Here is a 20,024-nt window from a genome sequence, read left to right on the forward strand (position 1 = left end):
TTGTTCTTGTAACCAACGTATGGTTGACTTCTCAGTATGTGAGGATGCTCCATCTTGTTGAAATGGAAATATTTCCTCAACTAAATCCTCTGCTGATGGTATCATAAATGTCTCTAAGATGTCTTGATATGTCTGTGCATTGACATGTTCCCGAAGAATGCACAGTTGTCCTATGCCATTAGCACTCATACGTCCCCAGATCATGACAGACAACAGATTTCTTCATACAGTCCTTTCCAAAAGCCTCTTCGGTTGTTCTCCATACACATGGGTCTTGGTCACCACAGGAAAGACAAAACAGGGATTCATCACTGAAGAAAACCTTACTCCAGTCATCTTGTCCTCACACGAACCACTCTCTGCATCATCTGACACGTGCTTGTCATTTCTTTTTCGTTAGAGATGGCTTTGTCTTGGGATCACAGCAGTTGAACTGCAAATTGTGCAACCTTTGGCATGTGGTTTGGGTACTAATGTTCGCTCCAGTTGGTCTCAATTGTGCATGCAAGTGTTTAACACCTTTAGAGCAGTTTTTCACGACAATCCTTCTCAAGTTTCTCTCATCCCTTGCAGTCGCTGCTCTATGTCCACATTTCTGGCATTTGTTAGTTAAAACTTGAACACTGTTTTGTTTTTCAGTACTCTAGAGACAGTTGGCTGCAAGCACTTTACATAATTCACCATTTCTTTTTGTGTTATTCCTGCTTTGTGTAAGACTATGATAGTATCTTTAGTTTTGTCACTGATCACTTACACCCCATGTTGTACTGTTATACTGCTCTGCCCAGCAATATGCAAATTTGCATTACAATTTAGTTTTTTTTATGCCTGTTTGTCTGGCTATTTTTGCTAAAATTCTAATTTTTTGTCATGGTCAAACCATTAGTCTATTTTTTTGTCATTTCATTTCCATTTGTAACAAAAAAAAGTTTGAGTTAATTTGTCTGATTAACATATATAATAAGTATACATAAGCATTGTTTATGTAGTGTCAAAAAAGTTTTGTACTCTGTGTTGTTCATGAGAAAATGTTCACTAAACTTTCGGTTAGGTGAATATTCTAATTTTTTGTCTAGGAGTTGTATATAGTAAGTAATTTATATCCAAAAATTGCAATACCTGATATACAACTTTCCTGCATCACATCTCTTTTTATTCTATTATTTCATTATTTTCATTAATCATTTTTAAAACAAGAAGCAAAATAATACATATGGTAATTAAAAAGTAGATCAATATTATTGTAAAATATTTATCAATGTAAGTTAATAATAACTCAAATTTTTCACACATTAATTATTATAATAAAAATGTTAGACGAATTTCGGAATTATTATTATTATTATTATTATAAAATAAAGATATGCAACTCAATTTTTATTATTTTAGAAGATGCAAATCAATTAAAAATAATTTACAAAAACTGAATATAAAAATACAATTAAAATATTACTTTGTAGACATTGAGAAATAAACACATCAATTAAGTTAAACAAAAATAAACTTCCACCAAAAACAAAATTAACATAAAACATAAAAAAAATTCTTGAATGAAAAAACTATGTTCAAAAGACAAAACAAAATCCAAAAAATATATTTAAAAAGTGGCATTTGCATTTGCCTGTATTAATTGATGCAGAAGCATACCTTGTCCCCCCGGGTACATACATCGAAATACACGTCCTAATTCTTCTGCTTGAACTCTTCCAGCTGGCGTTAATTCGCCACCCCATTTCAATATTAAAACTAAAGACGGTTCTCTTGGCGTATCTGGAATAAGGAAGTTTACTTGTAGCATATTTTATAATATGACTATAAATCAGTTTTATGTAAATAATCTATACTTGATAAATGTAAAAAGATACATTCTCAAAACAAATATGTTGAACAGAAACTTTCCATATTACTGGAGAAAATATATTCTGTAACTTAATTTTTTGTTTTTTATTTCAAATTATTACCAATAAGTTAACTTATTCAACAAAATACTTTTACAAAAATAATTTGGAAAATTACAAAATTAATTTCCAATTTACTCATGTAAAAACTCTCTCTATATATTCTTGAAAAATTGATAGAAACCATTACCATAAATGAAATAAAGTAAAAATGATAAAATATTTAATATATGAAGTGATATACACAATATTTTTATTAAAAAGTGAACATACAGGGTGATTCAAAATATCTTAGACAAACTTTAAAAGTATTAATAGGTCAGAAATAAAAAACAAACCATTTTTACCTAGGAACACAGCCACAAATGCTATCCGAGTGTTCTAATAAATCATGTTATATACCTTATTTGTATTTCTTTCTGTGTAATTCTTCCTATACTTTTAGCAACTCTAATGGCATTAGTGGCTATACGTTCCTAGGTAAAAATGGTTTATTTTTGTATTCCTGACGACGTTTAAAGTTTGTCTAAGACCTTTTGAACTACCCTGTATAATTTATCAAAACATAGACATTGCTTTCTCTCAGAGAAGTTTTATTTGATCTGTGTTTCCAATTGGTAAAAAAATCCAGAATTAATAAAAACAAAGATTTTAAAAAATTAAAAAGCTTAAAAAATACTTAAAGTTTTCTTTTAAACCAGCGAGTTAAAATTACTCAGTTTTTCCCAACTTCAAAGAAACTTAAAACACACAAGTGAAAAGAGTTGAAGTTAACATCACCTCTTTATTAAACTTTTTTAACTAAATTTTTTTTTCCAAATTCCAAATTTTTCCAATTTTTTTAACCAAAAATATTTCTTTTATTTATTTTTATACATTGCAAAAAACTAAGAATTTACCATAGAGAATTTTTTAATTCTATATTTTCAGTGTTGTTTTAAACAGAGGCCTTAGGCTTCTTACCTTAGGTTAATGTTAGTAAGTTCTTTATTACACTTAATCACATAATTATAGGTTATGAAAATAAAAGTTTCATAAGTATAGTCGAACCCAATTTGTTTGTTGAGGGAACTGAGAAAAGTATTATATAAATGATAAAAATATACAAGTCAAAATACTTTTAAATTGCTTTCAGAGTGAATATAGTCATGCAAAAGTATGGCACAGCACAAATTAACACTGCACAATTGAATTTGTACATGTAATTTATAACAAAGACATTTCAATTTTCAATATGCATAATACATTTGAAAAACATACAAAAGGAAAAGTAAATTCAGTTTAAAATAAGTTGTACACACTTTAAAATATTGGCAAATAGTGAAAATGAATGAACAATTAGAAAGCAATTTTTATTCATTTAGCAAAATTGGTTCACACTACAAAATGTGAAAAGCAAAAATTTTGTAAAGAGTCAAGTCTAAAGGTTATTTTTTGTTTCTAAATTTTTTGTTTTAGTTATGGTTATAATTTAGTTTGGGGATGTTTTACTTTTATTAAAGGACGAAGATTTTTAGAAGACAAAAGTTACATGATTGTCACTGTCGAGAACGTCACCACCAAGCTAAAATGGCATCTTAGATTAAATAATCTCCAAAGGCAGTTAAAGAGTAGTCATTTAATTGTATTGTTACTGATGTCAAAAATCAGCAAAAAATTTTGGAAAAGATTGAAGTGATTTCTTGTTGGAAACAGATTGCAAAGAATTAAAAAACTAACTGTTAGCCAGTACATATGTAAATGGGGTAGTGTTCTCTAACGTCACACTCAAGACTTACAAAGCAATGGAGAAGCATAAGACAGATGAGGTGATGATACCGAGCACAAGTAAGGCGATGTTTTTGTGTGTGAAACCTAGCAAGTGACAAGATTGGATTCTTTTGGCATTTCTGGTGTGATGGTTAGTCAAATTAGATTCTAAGAGTTTTGTAAGTGCTTTAATTTTGAATTATTTTTATCAATTTTTTGTGGAGACTTAATTTTAAGTTAGATTTAAGTTCACCAGTTGTAGGTATTACAAAATATATATATATATATATATATATATATATATATATATATAGTGCTATTAAAATGTAAATAATACAAATAAAATTAACAATAAAAATAACCAACATAAAACTAAATTACAATTTACCTTCATCACTACTTGATCGTCTAGGTCTTCCCTGAGGTTGATATTTCAATTGAACTTTGCGATTAATTCCAGAAAAATGACCATACCTAAATAATATCGATTTCAGCGTGTTATTCTTAAAAATGTAAGATTAATCGCAAAATTATTATATTTTAAATAATCTATCTTTATAATTGTTTAATTCATTTCATTGAAGAATTTGACAATAAACTATGTATACATCAATTACTTTTTTAATTCAAACATAAATATAAAGAATTTTGTATATTGTTATTAAAACGAAGCTGTTACAATTATAAATTTTCACAATGAAAGTAATTTTTGTATACAAACCAATGAATGATTACATGTTTTAAAATCACATATCTGTTAATTAACAAGTTACTAAAAGTTGAAGTTTAACAATAAATTAAAACACAATGTTTATTGGACAGTAATAAAAATAAAATACAAACAGAAATAAAAAATAATTTAAAAGACAAACTAAGTGAATAGGTTCACTTAAAACCATTTCACGATGCTAAATTAACAAAAAAAAATTAGGACTGAAAAGTGACCAGACCTGAAATATACATCACTAAGACAGGTGAATCTTGAATCTTTGAGACAGCTGGTATGAAAAGAGTAGATCATGTCATAAAAGATGAAATTTCCATGTTAAACATAGAATATAGGAAAATTAGATTTTTTTTAAGTAGAGGACCTGAAGCAGTGATGTTAATTTGTTAATATAGTATGCTCTGGTCACAAGTTAATATTAAGTTAAAAGACTAAACATGGTGTTTATTTAAATCATTAAACATAAAAAGCAAAGCATTCTATTACAAATTCAGGATATTTGTTTGGTAAGTAGAGTTTCTACAATTTAAATTATTTTCAGTGTATTATTGCTAGAATTTAAGCAGCAAAAGCAGTTTAACAAATATCGTGAAAATATATTTTAAAAATTTCTTAAATTTAAAATGACTTATTTAACTTTTATGATTATTAATCAAAATTTAATATTAACTGACAAAAGGTAATAATAATACCATTACCTTCCGGTGTCATATATCACAAAGCAATATGAAATATCTCATAACCTACATTTCCAGTACAGACTTTAATTGTTCCAATTTGGTCTTATTTTCTTCAATTTCCAGATCTGGCTTTTGTTCAATTTCACTCAATAAAAACCTAGCAATATCTAAAATTTCCTAAAAACAGAAAAAAATATTATAAAACATAAATCTACAAACTCAATCTTGAATACAAGTACCAAACAATCTGCCTATATAATAATCTACTGGGCTATAATAACGCATTTACATGATAAGCAGGAGTTGCGGGTTCCAATCCCACTCGGGGATGATTCTCTTCTTCCAGAACATTCTAAATTAAAATTGTCACAAGATGGTAGCCTAAACATCTACCTCTAGTCAAATTACATTATATATTATTATTATATTAACTTTAATACAGCCCAATAATAGGGCAGATTGTCTGGCAAAAAATATTTAAAATTTTACAATATGTTTATTTTATAAATATAAAATAATAAATTTCTCTAGTAATTATTAAAGTTACATTTCAATAATTTCTGTATCAAATTAATAAGCAACTAACAAGACTGACTTCAAATTAAAAAAAAAAAGCTATGTAAATATTAGATATCAGTAATTAGATAATATCAAATTTGACTTTTCTGTATGAATGTAGAATCAAAAACATTCAATAATAATAAATTATATTAATCATCTGCTGAATTAAAGACAAAATAATTTTAACAATTTGTCTAAATTTAATCTTGCTATGGCATCTTTTTAATAATTAAATAATTTAACCAACCAAGTAATTTCTATAAAAATCTAGAAAACAAGCGTAGATAAAACAAGCATAAGTAAAAATATACCTATTATAAAATTTATTTTCAAATTGTTATACCTCTGTAAAGTAACAAATTTGGAGTATTCAGAGCATATCATTACATATATTAAAGATTACCAATTCATTTTACTATAAAAAAGACTATTTGGCCACACATTCGTGCATTAGATATTGACGTCTATCAACATCCAAAAGCCAACTGCAATGATGGTTATTTGTGTTGCTCGTATCAATGTTCCACCCAATATCACTGTCATTGTATTCTCCCTATTCTCTGTCTGTCGAATCTACCACTGGGGTTGTAACAATTTCTCTCGCAGACTCCATATTATAGTTGTGATTCCCACAACTAGAATAAATTTTTAACTTGGTATAAAAATATATGTGAGATTTAACATGAAAACTTCTGTCAAGAATATTTGATTTTGTATGTTTCATTACAGTTTAAAACCTTAATATAAGATACTTGTAGATATGTTTTCGTATAGCTAATCAAAAGTTTTCATTTGGCTATGTTTTACATCACTGCTTCCAATTTATATTGTTCCTGGAGAAATGTTTTGTTTATCCATTAGGAAACAGCATTATCAACAATATATTAGATTAATCTACTCAATTGTACTATAAACTAATACACGAAAATTTAAATTTTCTTCCCTTTCTGACTTATTGAGGATTAGTGACTTAACTCTAAAACATTTATAAAAAATGAAGTAGAATCAAAAATTAAAAGGTCGAAACTTTTAGGGAAAAGTTTACAGTAATAAAAAGAATTTCTCTTTGTTGAAAACTGGTTTTTTCGACCTTTTAATTTATATATAACCTATAAACTAATACATGAAAATTTAAATTTTCGTGTATTAGTTTATAGTACAATTAAGTAGATTAACAACAAAATCTGACTCCATTGGTTTTTTTAAATGATTTTAATTTTTTTTTAAATATATTAGATTTTTGGCTAAAATGCTAAACAACTCAAGTTGTTGAAAAGAAGCTGAGAAAATTTGAAAACACAAAAATACAACAACAAATCATTTTCATTAAATAAAAACTGACTGATGTGCAAAAATATGTCTATTTGGCTATTTTCACAACTAAGGATTAATAGATTTATAAGTTAACCAATAAGTATTTACATATTAAAAGTAAAGTGAATGCTTATTGGTTAACTTCTAACTTTTCTGGATCCTTGGTTGTGAATATAGACAATAGAATAATTACTACTAACAATTTTCTTTTCTCTTTGCAATAATCAAGTCCCAGGAGACTCATATTCCTCAACTCTCCAAAGGAAACACTTTTGCCCATCATAATTTTAAGTGGAACATAGACAAAACATTTCCTAATTTTTACAGATTTTTACAGATAGCCAAATTCCATGAACTTAATTAACATAATTTAATTATACAGATATGAGATTTTCCAATAGAAAATCTTTAATAATAAGGAAATTAAAAAAAAGCAAATAATTAATTTGAATTTAAAATAAATTATGTATCATCATCAATACTAACTTTTTTTAAAAAATATAAAAACTTTGTAAATTTATTTGCTTTCTTTACATCTTCTAATCTAGTGATAGTCCAAAACAGAATTTTTATATGCAGAGATGACCTTTCCTCTGGATTAAAAGACAGAAAGAAAGTGAAGATATTCACAAAGTTTTTATATTTAAAAAAAATTAAATACCGTCTGCTAAAATTTTAAATATTTACTTCATTTATCAATATTAACATTGACATTTGCTCTTGGATATGCAACAGGTAAAAAACGAGTTCTTCAAAAAATTTGCAAGTAGGATCTACAGTTTTCCATTATGATGCTATCTACCATTGATTTATTTTGGAAAATTATTCAGTAGTATAAATTTATGACTGTTTTATCATTCAGAACAATGTTGTAGCAGTATCATAAATATATATATATATAAAACAAACTAATATCTTTCCAAATATTTTAGGAATACTAGTAATAAATTCAGATAACAAACTAACAATCTTCATGTTCCATTTTAGACAGATTCTGATGATGGGCTGTTTAGTCCCGAAAAAAGTTTAAAATCTAAATGAAGAGTGGACTCCTTAATCGATTCTAAAATTATATTTTCTGAAAATTATCTAAACTCAAATAAGTGCATTATGCTATAAGTATGAATGTTTTATTTATTTTATATCAACAGATAATTGTGGGATACAGCAATATACAGCCATTTTGCTACATATTGGTATTTTTTTACCAATGGCTAAAATAAGTTGATATAATTAATAAATAATTTGTCATATTCAGAAGTGACAAAATTTTTATTAAATTCAGCTGATCATTTTAACATAAAAGTTGAAGCAGATGATGATCTTAATGATTTCTCCACAGAGTATTATCACTTCATTTCTCATTCCAAGATCTATTGATTTTACAGGATTATAAAAAAACACTTTTGTATAAAGAAATTCTTAATTTATTTATTGAGAATAATGTTTTTGAAGTTATTTTAATCAGACTTTCAGATTCTTCGCATCAATTTTGAGTATGAGAATTATAGTTTAAATATTTTCAAGTCAAATATCTACAGTTTAAAACATACAGTAATTTAAAATGATGTTTTCAAACATCTTTGATTCAAATATAATTTATGATTATGCTTCCGTATAATTTCAATTTGTGTTATGAAAATATAATTAAACATTTTGTAATTTCAAAGGTTTTATTAATAAAATAAAACCCAAAATCAAGTGTCTACGGAAATTTCTCCTTTCTCCTGTTAATTGTAATCATTCAAGTTACAGTTACGTAAATTAATAATGCTTTAACTAGAACTAGGAGAGGCTAAACTAGAAGTAAGCACAGGTAACTTAGGCTCTGTTCATTTAACAATTAATATCTTTACGTATTATTTCTCCCAACAACATTGCAGTTTTTCTGTTTTAATTAAATCATACAAATGTTCTTTGATTCAGATTGCATGCAATCCATATGTACTGTACTTCTTATATAATATTAAATAAGATCGAAGACTTGTTTATACAGTGGAATTTTATGTATGATGTCTTTCCTGATTTTGCTTTTTGTTGTTAATGAACTATTTTAATAAGTATGGAATTGTAATCGTAAATTATATTTGAAGCAAAGCTATTTAAAAATGTCATCTTAAACTGTGTTGTAAAATTTAAAAAAATACTTAAAACCTCGTTCTAACTTTACTTAAATTAAAAATCTGAAATCCAAACTGATGGAAGACCTGAAAATAAAATTAATAATACTTCAAAAATATCTAATAAAAATCTTCTAATTTTAAAAAAAGGACTTGTATGTGTTTTCATATTCTTAAAATTAAATTAAGTGATTTGTTATGGCTAACTTTCTCTTTAAAATAGTAACTTTGTAAGAATATTAATGAAATGATTTATATCTTTAATTTGAATTAAGGCATATTTCATTAGACATAAGATTAAGCATATATTTCATTAAATAATATTGTAAATTTCTAAAGAAAGTGTATTGTATAATCTAAGTATCATACCTGTAATTGTTTGGGTTTCTTCAACTTGACGTGTCCAGTTTTATAATCACCATATTTTTCAAATATTTCAAAAAATCTGTAAATATTCGAGATAATATAAATTAATAAAATATTTCTGTATTAGAATTTCATAAAATTTATGAAAGAAGCACCATTTCATCTAGAGAGGAAAAAACAAGAAAAAATTTTTATTTATCAAATAATCTTCATTACACATATTAAGAAAATTACAATCTTTTCTATCTCATTGACAATGATTACTAATAGTAGTTGAATGAATAAAACTTTTGACAAACAAATGTGTATAATTTTTTAACTAAGATGTGCAAATAAACAGCAGTGATGAAATCAGAAATGTAAACTGTTGGCAGAACAGACATTATTGCTTAATATAGCATTACAGTTAATATTTGATTGTTATTCTGTGCCATTAGCAAGTATGACCAATTGGATAGACTCTTAAATATTTTTTTTAACATAATAAATTTAGCATTTAAATATACATCTCATTGACAATTGATTATACATGTAGATACTTTTAAGTTGAAGATCAATTGTATAAGAATTGTTATGTATAATGAATTGTCTGTGCTTTTGATTTTGCTAGTTTTTGCCAAAATGTAGATCTACTTAGATACTGATTTTAATAGCTGTTAATAATTCTCTTGTAATTTACAAAGAATTTATATAGAATTTTTAATCCCTTATTTTATTATTTTAAGATTATTTTTGATCTTAATTTTAAATTTGTTTATTATTCCTATAATTTCTTATATATAATAGAAGACGTTTAATATTTATATACTAGCAGTCAAAGATCCAAATCCTTAGTTTAGTAAAGCAGCCAGTCAAAAGAAATCAAAACTAGTTAGCTGTAGAAAACTAACTTTATTCACTTTTCTTAACTTATGCCATGTTTTGCTGTATTCCTCATTAGAGACTTAAAATTTGAGTAAGTCACAAATAACTTACATCCTAAATACATTTTTAACAACAACCACAGTTTACTTGCTAAATCAATGATGTTGAAAAATGTATTTAATATGTAAATTGTGTGAGAATCCGAACTTTAACAAAAATCAATCATCGATTTCATCATACCTATTCGATAACTGTTGTCATCTATTACCTGAGAACATCTCGATTTACATTTTCTTGACGGCAAAAGCAATGCTTTCCTGTGATCTCCCAACCTCTGCATGCGTTACCAATTTTAATATAGTAATTAACAGTTGAAGGAGGCAGTCATTGCCTGTTTCACCATGGATATAGAACCCTGTGTCTCTCTATAGGAACACTGAATACAATCTCCTGCCAATAATGGATTATTGTCTCCATCTCCGAAGTCTCCGTCCCATCCTCTGCCCAAGGAAATTTCCTACTCCTGTCCCGAACAGAACCTTCCATGCCTTTCTTTGAACTGTTTCCAGTGTACTTCAAACTTTCAAGTATAAAATACTCTAAAGACAATCAAACGATCATCTCATATACAAGTGACTCTCTCCTGATTCCAGGTATTTATAACAACATGTGATTTCACTATAAACTCTCTCTCATGGAACACATCAATGTCACTCTCATATCCAATGTCTAATTATCTTGTTACTGTTAGCCTGTAGATCTAGTAACGGAAAATAGATGGGTATTGTTTTGTTAATCTAGTATCTGAGTGTCTTGCTTCCAATGCTGTCTCATTTGCCTCCATCCAAATCCGATCACACCATACGCAGCCACTTGCATTACCCACTTTCTAACCAAAACAATTTCGCTGCTGCAGCTTCCGTGTCACATGAGACATGGTGGTGTCAGTCCTGACGAGGCACCAAAGAGGTGCCGACCCTCCAGTCACAATTGTGACTGATGCTAAACAAGATGGTACTCAGTGCAAAACATAAATGATACTGAGCCAATATTAATATTCAAAAGTTTCTAATCAAATAATTCCAAACTCCTAAAACTGCTCGTACCTGTACATATTTTTTAAAAATTTCAATTAAATAGTTATCAACTTTTCAAAATAAAAATTTATCCTTCAATCCCAAAATATAAAAAATGATACTAGTTCAAGCAAAGATAAAGCTATTTATAGCTGAAAACGATATGTTGTTATCAATTTACATCTAATTACTTATTACCAATGTAATGTTAAAAATCAACCTCTTGGTAAACAGTAAACAAATACAATAAAATTTAGAACATGAGATAAATATGTTGATGATTTATAAGAAAACAGACTAAAAAGCTACAGCGGATAACAAAGAATGTTAAGATAATCATCTCAAAACCAACCTAAAATCAAAACTTTTAATTGAAAGCATAATTAACAGTCAGTGATTTACTGAAACAAGAACATACAATATATGTAATTTATATTGTATGCATCTTCTAGAAGGAAGGAAATAATAAAACAACTTACTTTGGATGTTTAACTTCCATTTTCATTTTTTGTTTTGGAGTTCTATCTCCATGACGAATGACTGCTATTACGCATCGTAATTCCATCCTAAAGTGACATAATAATTTGATTTAAAATTTAATTTAATTAATTTCAGAATAACTGCAGTTCAAATATCAGAATAAAATTATATGTATTTACATTTTACCAAATGTTGTTGGAACAATGGGTGGATCATCCAATTGGAAAGGTATTGACCATGGAATATGAAGGGTTGGTGCAAGCTCTCTAAGGATCATATTTCTACAGAATCAATTTTTTATAAAATTAAAATATTTATAATACTATCTAAAAACATTATAAATATATAAAAGTTAGTATTTTAGAAATACTTCAAAAGATATTATCATCATTTTTGTAATGTTCTACATATAATTATTTAATTCATAACTTCAAAAACTAGCATTGATTAGACTAATTATATTAGAAATTTACAGAAAATGTTTTAACTGTAAATGATAAGTGTTATAACTATTTTATATTTTGTGTATTTGTTATGCTATAAAATTTGAAATTATTCTAAACAATTATTTCAATAAACTTTTGAATATTCATTACAGTTTTATCTATGCTTACCCTAATATTTTAGCACAATCATCATAATACTTCATGGAATTTTTTACAAAACTGAAACCGTTGACGTCGCAGACGTACGATTTTCCATTTGCTCGTAATAAATCAAATCCGCAGACAGTTTGCTAGAAAAAACAAATTAACAATTTTAAAAATGATATTTGTTAATATATATTTCAATTTAATAACAAAAGTAAAAAATATCGATAAACTTTTTCATATTACTGTATACAAAAAACTTTTTTAAACTGGAATTGTAAGTCTAAAATTATCATAAAAATCAAATACATTTGTCATTTTATTGAGAATTCAAATAGCACAATCCTTAATCTACATAATTCAGATTTAAATGAATTATCTATAGTTAATGTTTAGTGAATACTGATTTTAATTAAACTTGTGATTGAAGTCTTACTCTAGATTTAACTCAAGGTAGTGAATGACCTTTAGATTATTCAGTATGTAAATTTAGTCACAAATAATTAAATAACTATGTTCTCTAAACAAAAGTTACCGATATGGCCAAACAAACTGCTGAGTTATCAGCCTATAATATGGATATGTTTGCATATATAAAATAAACAATAGTTTAATGATTGATTAAGAAAGTAACAAACCTTAAACGCCAGGCAAACTTTACGAGCAATAAGTTTTTCAATATTACTCAATATAACTGGATATCTGACTTCTTTTCCTTCTTTATCCCTTTCTACTTTTCCATCCAATGCAGGTGATTTCCGTGCTTCCGCATGTGCATAATCGGGTCCAACAGTATAAACCTAGTAAATAAATTGATTATTATAAACAAGAAATTAATTTTATAATTAATTTTTGACAAATTTCTAAAATTATTGTTGTATTTATTTAGTTTTTAAAGTCTAAATCTACATTTAATTGAATAATTAAGAAATAACTTATTTGGATATTTGTTATATACTGTTGCAAGATCACAGCTATAAAGAATTTATTCTGGTTTATTCATAATGGAGACACTTTCAGAAGAGGAAATTCAATCCTTCAACAGAAAAAAAAATATATTTTTCTACTGTATGACTGAATTTAGTTTCTTCTGGTTTGTTCTTTTATTTGTAACAAAACTCAAAACTCATCAATTGCACATATGACAAGTAATGTTTTGCAAGTAAATAACTGATACTAATCTGACCAATAATTACGTATTACACAATTTTATGATTTGTTTATTAATTTTTCTCACTGGTGCTCCTAAATGCCACATTTCCTCAAATAAACCTGAGTCTCATATAAATCCCAGGTTGAAAAGCTTGAGAAACATGCCAAAGTACTGTGCTGTATAGGTTATGTAGTATAGAAAGACAGATAAGGAAAATTGTCTACAAACAGACAGCACTTTCAACTCAAAGATTCACAGTAATATTAATATTTTTGGAAATAGAATTATAAATATTGTTGAATATTGAGTATGGGAAAGTTGCATCCAGTTCATAAGTTAAGAGCTTATCAGCCAAAGGAAAATTAGAAAAACTTGAAAAGGAAAGATATGTTAAATTTGGACCAAAAAATGATAGTCAAGATCCTGATTCCAACAACATTGAAGTAGATATGAATAACAATGTAACAAACTGAATCAAAAGATACCAAATGGGATTAACAATAAACAGTAATTATTACAAATGTAATTGTTACTAGAGATTTTCAGTTTCAAGTATTCAGACCAAGTCTTTTCACTTTTACTCACTTGATAGTAGAACTAAAATATGACAAGACCTAGTCCAAAGTTTGTACATTTTAACAGCATAAAGTAGGAATTGTCCGTTATCAAAGCATTGTTAGTGAAGACACAAGGAAACAAAATGTAATTATTAAAGATAACCTGCTAGTTGTATTTTATCTTTAATACTTTGCAAAGATTACTAGCTTAGTTTTGTCATCATTTCTACAATACTGACATTAGAGCTTGCACAACAGAATTTTTAAGTTAATATGAGACTATGCATTAGCAAATCATAAAAATAATCAAATGCTTTTTCACCAATTGGAAACACTGTTCTCAAGATATGAGTATGCATGTTATATTCATTTATTCTGTTATTTTTATAAAGATTTAACAAAAAAGCAGAGAGAAGTAAAAAAATGCCAAAGAAATCAAAAGTTTAGAAATTCTTGAAGGTGGTCTCAGTCAAAAACTTAATGACCAGATGATCGAGGAAGTTCGGGCATCAGTCTACTGCTCTGGGGTTTAGTGCAAGTTGAGCAACCCCCACAAATTTTTTGTGGCCATTCTGGCCCAGATAAGCCTGGTCCTATGCTTTCAGCCATCCCATTATGGACCTGGCCAAACCCATAAAGGATAAGAAAAAAATTGGCTCTTTTAGTGCAACAAAAGAGTAGAAAGAGGGTAGAAAGAGTAAAAAGGAAAGAAAGAGAAAAAAAAAGGAACTAAACTGTAAGTGAAGCATTATGTGTATTTATAGTAAACTTTCTAAATATTTGATTGATTTATTTCTGTTTAAGATATGTTGTTTTATATAATAGTGTTTCATTTTGTGCACATTTGATATGTCATGAAAAGTAATTTGATAATTATAATTAAAGAGGTATTGGCAAAACAGGATATGAATTTTAGTTAGTTCTTTTGCTATATGTATGAAATCTTGATATACAGGCCTAAATAAAAACTAACTAAACTTCACAAAAGTATTTTATTTGGATCTTCATAATATATAGGTTTGTTTTATTGTTAGTATCATAAATACCAAATTTCAACAAACAGGAATTATATATAGAATTTAAGCATGGACTCAAAAATTTAGATTTAACTTGGACTCAGGGTCTCAAACTGAGTTTTGCTAAACCCTAGTTGTAACCCATAAATATTGGGTTGAGTCATAAATAAGTTCCGTTAGCGAGTAAGTGTAAATGACTGTCAAATACTTGCCAGATGTTGTGTTGCTTCAACTGAGTTTTATTAGTGGCTATTAGCAAATAGTCTATAAATGTAAATTTTAACACTGAAGTGTCAATAATGTAATAAAAAATTATTTTTGAATTCATTTAAAATGGAACATTTGAAAGTGCATGTACGCCATATCATGTTGTGGGAGTTTAAACTCGGCAATAACGCTACAGAAACAACAAAAAAGATTTGCAATGTCTACGGCAGTGGTGTAATTTCAGACAGAGCAGTTCGAAAGTGGTTTACAAAATTTCGTTCTGGTGATTTCTCCTTAAAAGATGAAGAAAGACCAGGCCGCTCCTCAGACTTTGACGACGACGTTTTAAAGGTCCTGATTGAGCAGAATCCACGGCAAACGACGAGGGAGTTAGCAGAGAAACTGCACACATCCCAATCAACCATCAATCGTCACCTCCAAAAACTAGGAAAAGTAAGCAAGCTGGGAGTTTGGGTTCCACATAACCTCAGTGAACGGAATAAAGCAGACAGAAGGTCAATAGCTGCTACCTTGCTTTCTTGGCAAAAAAGGAATCTTTTTTGGCTAAAATTGTTACGGGAGATGAAAAGTGGATCACATACGAAAATGTTATTCGAAAAAGACAATGGGTTGACAAAAATTATCAGCCACAACCAGACCCTAAACCCAGTGTGCATGGAAGGAAAATTTTGTTATGTGTATGGTGGGATTGTCGAGGAATTATCCATTTTGAGTTGTTGCCACGCAATGAAACTGTTACTGCAAATGTATACATACAACAGTTAGAGCAACTTCGGCTAAAACTTTATGAAAAGCGTCCTGCACTTGTTAACAGAAAAAAGATCACCATATTGCATGACAATGCAAGGCCACACACAGCGAAGATTACACAAGAAAAAATTTTGGAGTTTGGCTGGTCTGTTTTGCCTCATCCACCATATTCACCGAACCTGGCACCAACAGATTTCCATCTTTTTCGGGCACTGCAGAATGCTTTACAAGGGCAATGCTTCCAAAATGATGACCAAGTCCAGGAGTTCATCCAGGAGTTTTTTTATTCGAAACCACCAGAATTTTATGCAAGGGGAATTGACAAGTTGCCCGAAAAATGGCAAGAAGTCATTAATAATGATGGTGAATATGTGTTAGATTAAAGTCTATTTTTGTACATTTTATTGGCAAATAAATTTCAGTTTAGAAAACGGAACTTATTTATGACTCAACCTAATACAATTAATAAATGGTTTGACAGTTCTAAAAACAAACTAATTAAAGTATTTCTTTAAATTTTTATGCACTTGTCTCCTGATGCAATGTAATAAACTGAAAAAGCTTTGAAAAAACTCTGGGGAATATGTTTTAAAAATAAACCCAGCACGGTTTAAATTGAGGAAATACGATATTTAGATTTTACCAGGTTGTTCAATAAGTTTTGTCGTTCGATAAAAAAAACACAATTTTATGATTTGAAATACATTTTATTATTCAATATAATTTCCCTCAACTTCAATACACTTGTTCCAGTGATCTTCTAATTTATGGATTCCATCCCCGAAGTGAGAATCCGGAAGACTGTCGAAATACGCTTCCACGGCTGCTATTATTTCTTCGTTCGATGAAAATCGTTTCCCACGCATGAATTTTTTAAGATGTGAGAACAGCCAGAAGTCAGAGGGAGCTAAATCTGGCGAATAGGGAGGATGTTGCAACAATTCGTATTTTAATTCGCTGATTTTCGCGATGGTTTTTTGAGCTGTATGAGAGGGTGCATTATCTTGATGAAAAATGATTTTTTTCTTCTGTAAACCAGGTCTTTTCTCACGAATTTTTACATCCAGCTGGTCCAAAAGATTACAATAATAGTCTGAGTTTATTGTTTTACCAGTTTGGAGATAATCCACGAACAAAATTCCTTTTGCATCCCAAAAAACTGATGCTAACACCTTCTTGGCCGATTTCTGGATCCTAACTCGCTTCGGAGCCGAAGTACCGGGTTCACACCACTCCTTAGCCTCTTGTTTTGATTCAGGATCATGATGGTAGACCCAAGTCTCATCCATAGTAATGAAACGACGCACAAAATCCTTTTTATTTTTTCTAAAACGCTCCAAATGTTGCTGAGAAAGTTGCATTCGAATGTGTTTTTGCTCCATAGTTAGCGAATGCGGCACCCATTGTGCACACAGCTTTCTGTAACCCAAAACATCAGCCAAAATATTGCTCACACTGCCTAATGAGATCCCTAGGGCTTCTACTAAATCTCTCTCAGTTAATCGACGATCTTCCAAAACCATATGCTGTATTTTTGCTACGATTTCTGGTGTTGATGCACTTTTTGGACGTCCTTCACGTGGATCGTCTTCGAGACTTGTACGGCCACGTTTAAATTCAGCAACCCATCTTTCTACTGTTCTAATTGAAGATGAAGAGTCCTTATACACTTTTACCAATCGTTCATGAATTTGTTTTGGTGCTACACCTTCCAAAAATAAGAATTTTATCACTGCACGATATTCAATTTTTTCCATTGTAAAAAAATACACTGACACGTCAACTTTGAACAGCTGCAAATATAGAAATGAGTTGACAGATCTACATGAAACTTCACACGTGTTCATAAAAAAGTAGTACTATTTTTAGAGTAATAAAACGACAAACCTAATAGCGCCATCTCTTATTGAACGACAAAACTTATTGAATAACCTGGTACTTCTTGTTCATCCCATTTTTTAAAATAAGCTGTTTGATATTTTGTTTACTAATAAAAATAAATAAGTACACACAATACTATTATGATTTAATTTCCATTTGAATAAGAATCAAATCTAAAATAGTCTCTCTGAAATATCTCCCATTTCAAATCATTTTATTTTTCATTAATATGTTAAATTTTCAGTTTTTGTTTCATTAATCCATTAAAACAAAAGATTAAATTAAGAATACCTTTACATCTGTTCCATCTGTAGGCATAAATTCTTCATAAATATAAGAACCCGTTTTCCTGACTTTACTTTCAGGCGAATAAACACTGCTACGACTACCAATCTACATAAAGTTTTAAGAAAATATTATAAATGATCAACAACAATAATAAAGAAAACACATGCAATAAGTATTTTAGCTTTCAAACCTTTCTAAATAATCTCTGGCTACCACCTCCAGCAGAAGTAGGGTAATATATATATATGTTGTGATTTTCTGCTGAAATTGGTTTCTCAACAAATGGTTTATTAAAAATGATACCATTAACTTCTACGTGATCTTCACCTTCGACAAGTTCCCTTTCTAAAATAAAAACTAATATCAGACAATAATTTATTCAATTAACATCTAATACATGTGACTAAAGTAAAATTTGTTTTTGATTACCTGAAGGATCTAAAGAATCTCTATCTAACACTGCATATCGAGGAAGTTCAATTCCTGCTTTTTCTAATAAACTATACACTCTTCTCCTAAAAACAGCATAGAAGTTTTAATATAAGTAAATACACTTCATATTCATGTTATATAGTACAATTATTATGAAATAAAACATACCTATCTTGAATATCATACTGCATATATAAATCATTTATAATAAATGGTTTCCTTAAGTTAGCATATTCTATTGCTTTCTTTAATGGAAAGCCTTTAGAGTGAAATGAAATCAAACAATCACATAAAGGCCAATCATTCACAGATTCCTAAAAATGCAATTGAACAAGTTCTAATAAATAAAAATTAAATACAATTCTCTATATACTGATTTCAGAAAAAGATTAATATTCGTTACTGAAGTAAAACTAAAATAATAAGTAGAATATATTCAGCTAAAAACAGCATTCTAACATGCACTTGAATTTTTATATGAATTTGAATGAAAAATTTTGGTACAGATTCTAATGACATTGTTTAAAGGAAGTTTGATATTTTAGAATTGTTTTTTAATACTTAAATTGTTTTTAGTACATATTAATATGGAAGAACTTGAGGACAGCCTTTTTAAATTCACTAAATTTAAAAAATTGATGCTACTTAGTAAGGTTTTGAGAACTTGACATCAATATTTAGTTTGTAACTCATTCATATAAAAAAAAAATTACAGAGAATGTATGCAAAGTGTAGTAATGTACCATCACAAAGTATGATGGTTAAGTGACTACTATGTATGATGTATTAAATCTAAAATTTTCAGGACAGTGGAGTGGACAAAATGGTTTTGTGTAGAAAATCTCTGAATTACTGATTTTAATACGAAAACTTCCAGAGAAAAGTGATTAATGTGTCTGCCACAATAATCTCACAAAAATCCATCAGTCAATTTTGGCAACATTATATTAATATTCTATAATTTTCATATATAGTAACATTAAATCTTTTAATTATTTAAAATTACAAAACTTTTTATTCTCTTTAAAATAAAATAAACATGCTGTTAACAAAGCCATAAGTATTTAGAAATAATAATTTATCTTTAATCCAAAAATACAATTATTGAAAATTACCAGGTTATGTTTAAGCTACTAATTTAAACATAGCCTGACAAATCTGACAATTACGTATTTAAATTATTATTAATGAATTGGGTTTGATAATGCCTTATGTATGATTTATCCTTTATCTGTAATTTAATTCTAATACAATTCTTGAGTAAGCTATATATCTGATAAATATCTCAAGTAAA

The 20,024-nt window shown here is 28.3% G+C and overlaps 2 protein-coding genes across 12 annotated transcripts in view; one reads left to right on the forward strand and one right to left on the reverse strand.

Annotated features, from left to right (window-relative positions):
* LOC136987102 (deoxyuridine 5'-triphosphate nucleotidohydrolase-like) overlaps positions 1 to 20,024 on the forward strand; it is a 359,911-nt gene that overhangs the window by 185,757 nt on the left and 154,130 nt on the right. The gene's annotated exons all lie outside the window — the stretch shown is intronic.
* The window catches only part of l(1)G0196 (inositol hexakisphosphate and diphosphoinositol-pentakisphosphate kinase), a 138,091-nt gene that overhangs the window by 83,105 nt on the left and 34,962 nt on the right, over positions 1 to 20,024 (reverse strand). For 7 of the 11 annotated variants that reach the window (XM_067284723.1, XM_067284728.1, XM_067284733.1 and 4 more), the window contains exons 4-15: positions 18,899 to 19,044; positions 18,728 to 18,813; positions 18,489 to 18,655; positions 18,302 to 18,403; positions 13,064 to 13,225; positions 12,450 to 12,571; positions 12,015 to 12,116; positions 11,835 to 11,921; positions 9,419 to 9,494; positions 5,122 to 5,231; positions 4,036 to 4,121; positions 1,648 to 1,770 (exon numbers count right to left, since the gene is read on the reverse strand). In XM_067284723.1, coding sequence (XP_067140824.1) covers positions 1,648 to 1,770; positions 4,036 to 4,121; positions 5,122 to 5,231; positions 9,419 to 9,494; positions 11,835 to 11,921; positions 12,015 to 12,116; positions 12,450 to 12,571; positions 13,064 to 13,225; positions 18,302 to 18,403; positions 18,489 to 18,655; positions 18,728 to 18,813; positions 18,899 to 19,044 — 1,369 coding nt within the window. The remainder of the gene's footprint in view (positions 1 to 1,647; positions 1,771 to 4,035; positions 4,122 to 5,121; positions 5,232 to 9,418; positions 9,495 to 11,834; positions 11,922 to 12,014; positions 12,117 to 12,449; positions 12,572 to 13,063; positions 13,226 to 18,301; positions 18,404 to 18,488; positions 18,656 to 18,727; positions 18,814 to 18,898; positions 19,045 to 20,024) is intronic. The other 4 variants (XM_067284729.1, XM_067284725.1, XM_067284730.1 and 1 more) reach the window with 2 other exon arrangements.

The sequence above is a fragment of the Centruroides vittatus genome, unplaced genomic scaffold (genome assembly GCF_030686945.1).
Source record: "Centruroides vittatus isolate TY-2023 unplaced genomic scaffold, ASM3068694v2 scaffold_1444, whole genome shotgun sequence".
NCBI classification, from domain to species: domain Eukaryota; kingdom Metazoa; phylum Arthropoda; class Arachnida; order Scorpiones; family Buthidae; genus Centruroides; species Centruroides vittatus.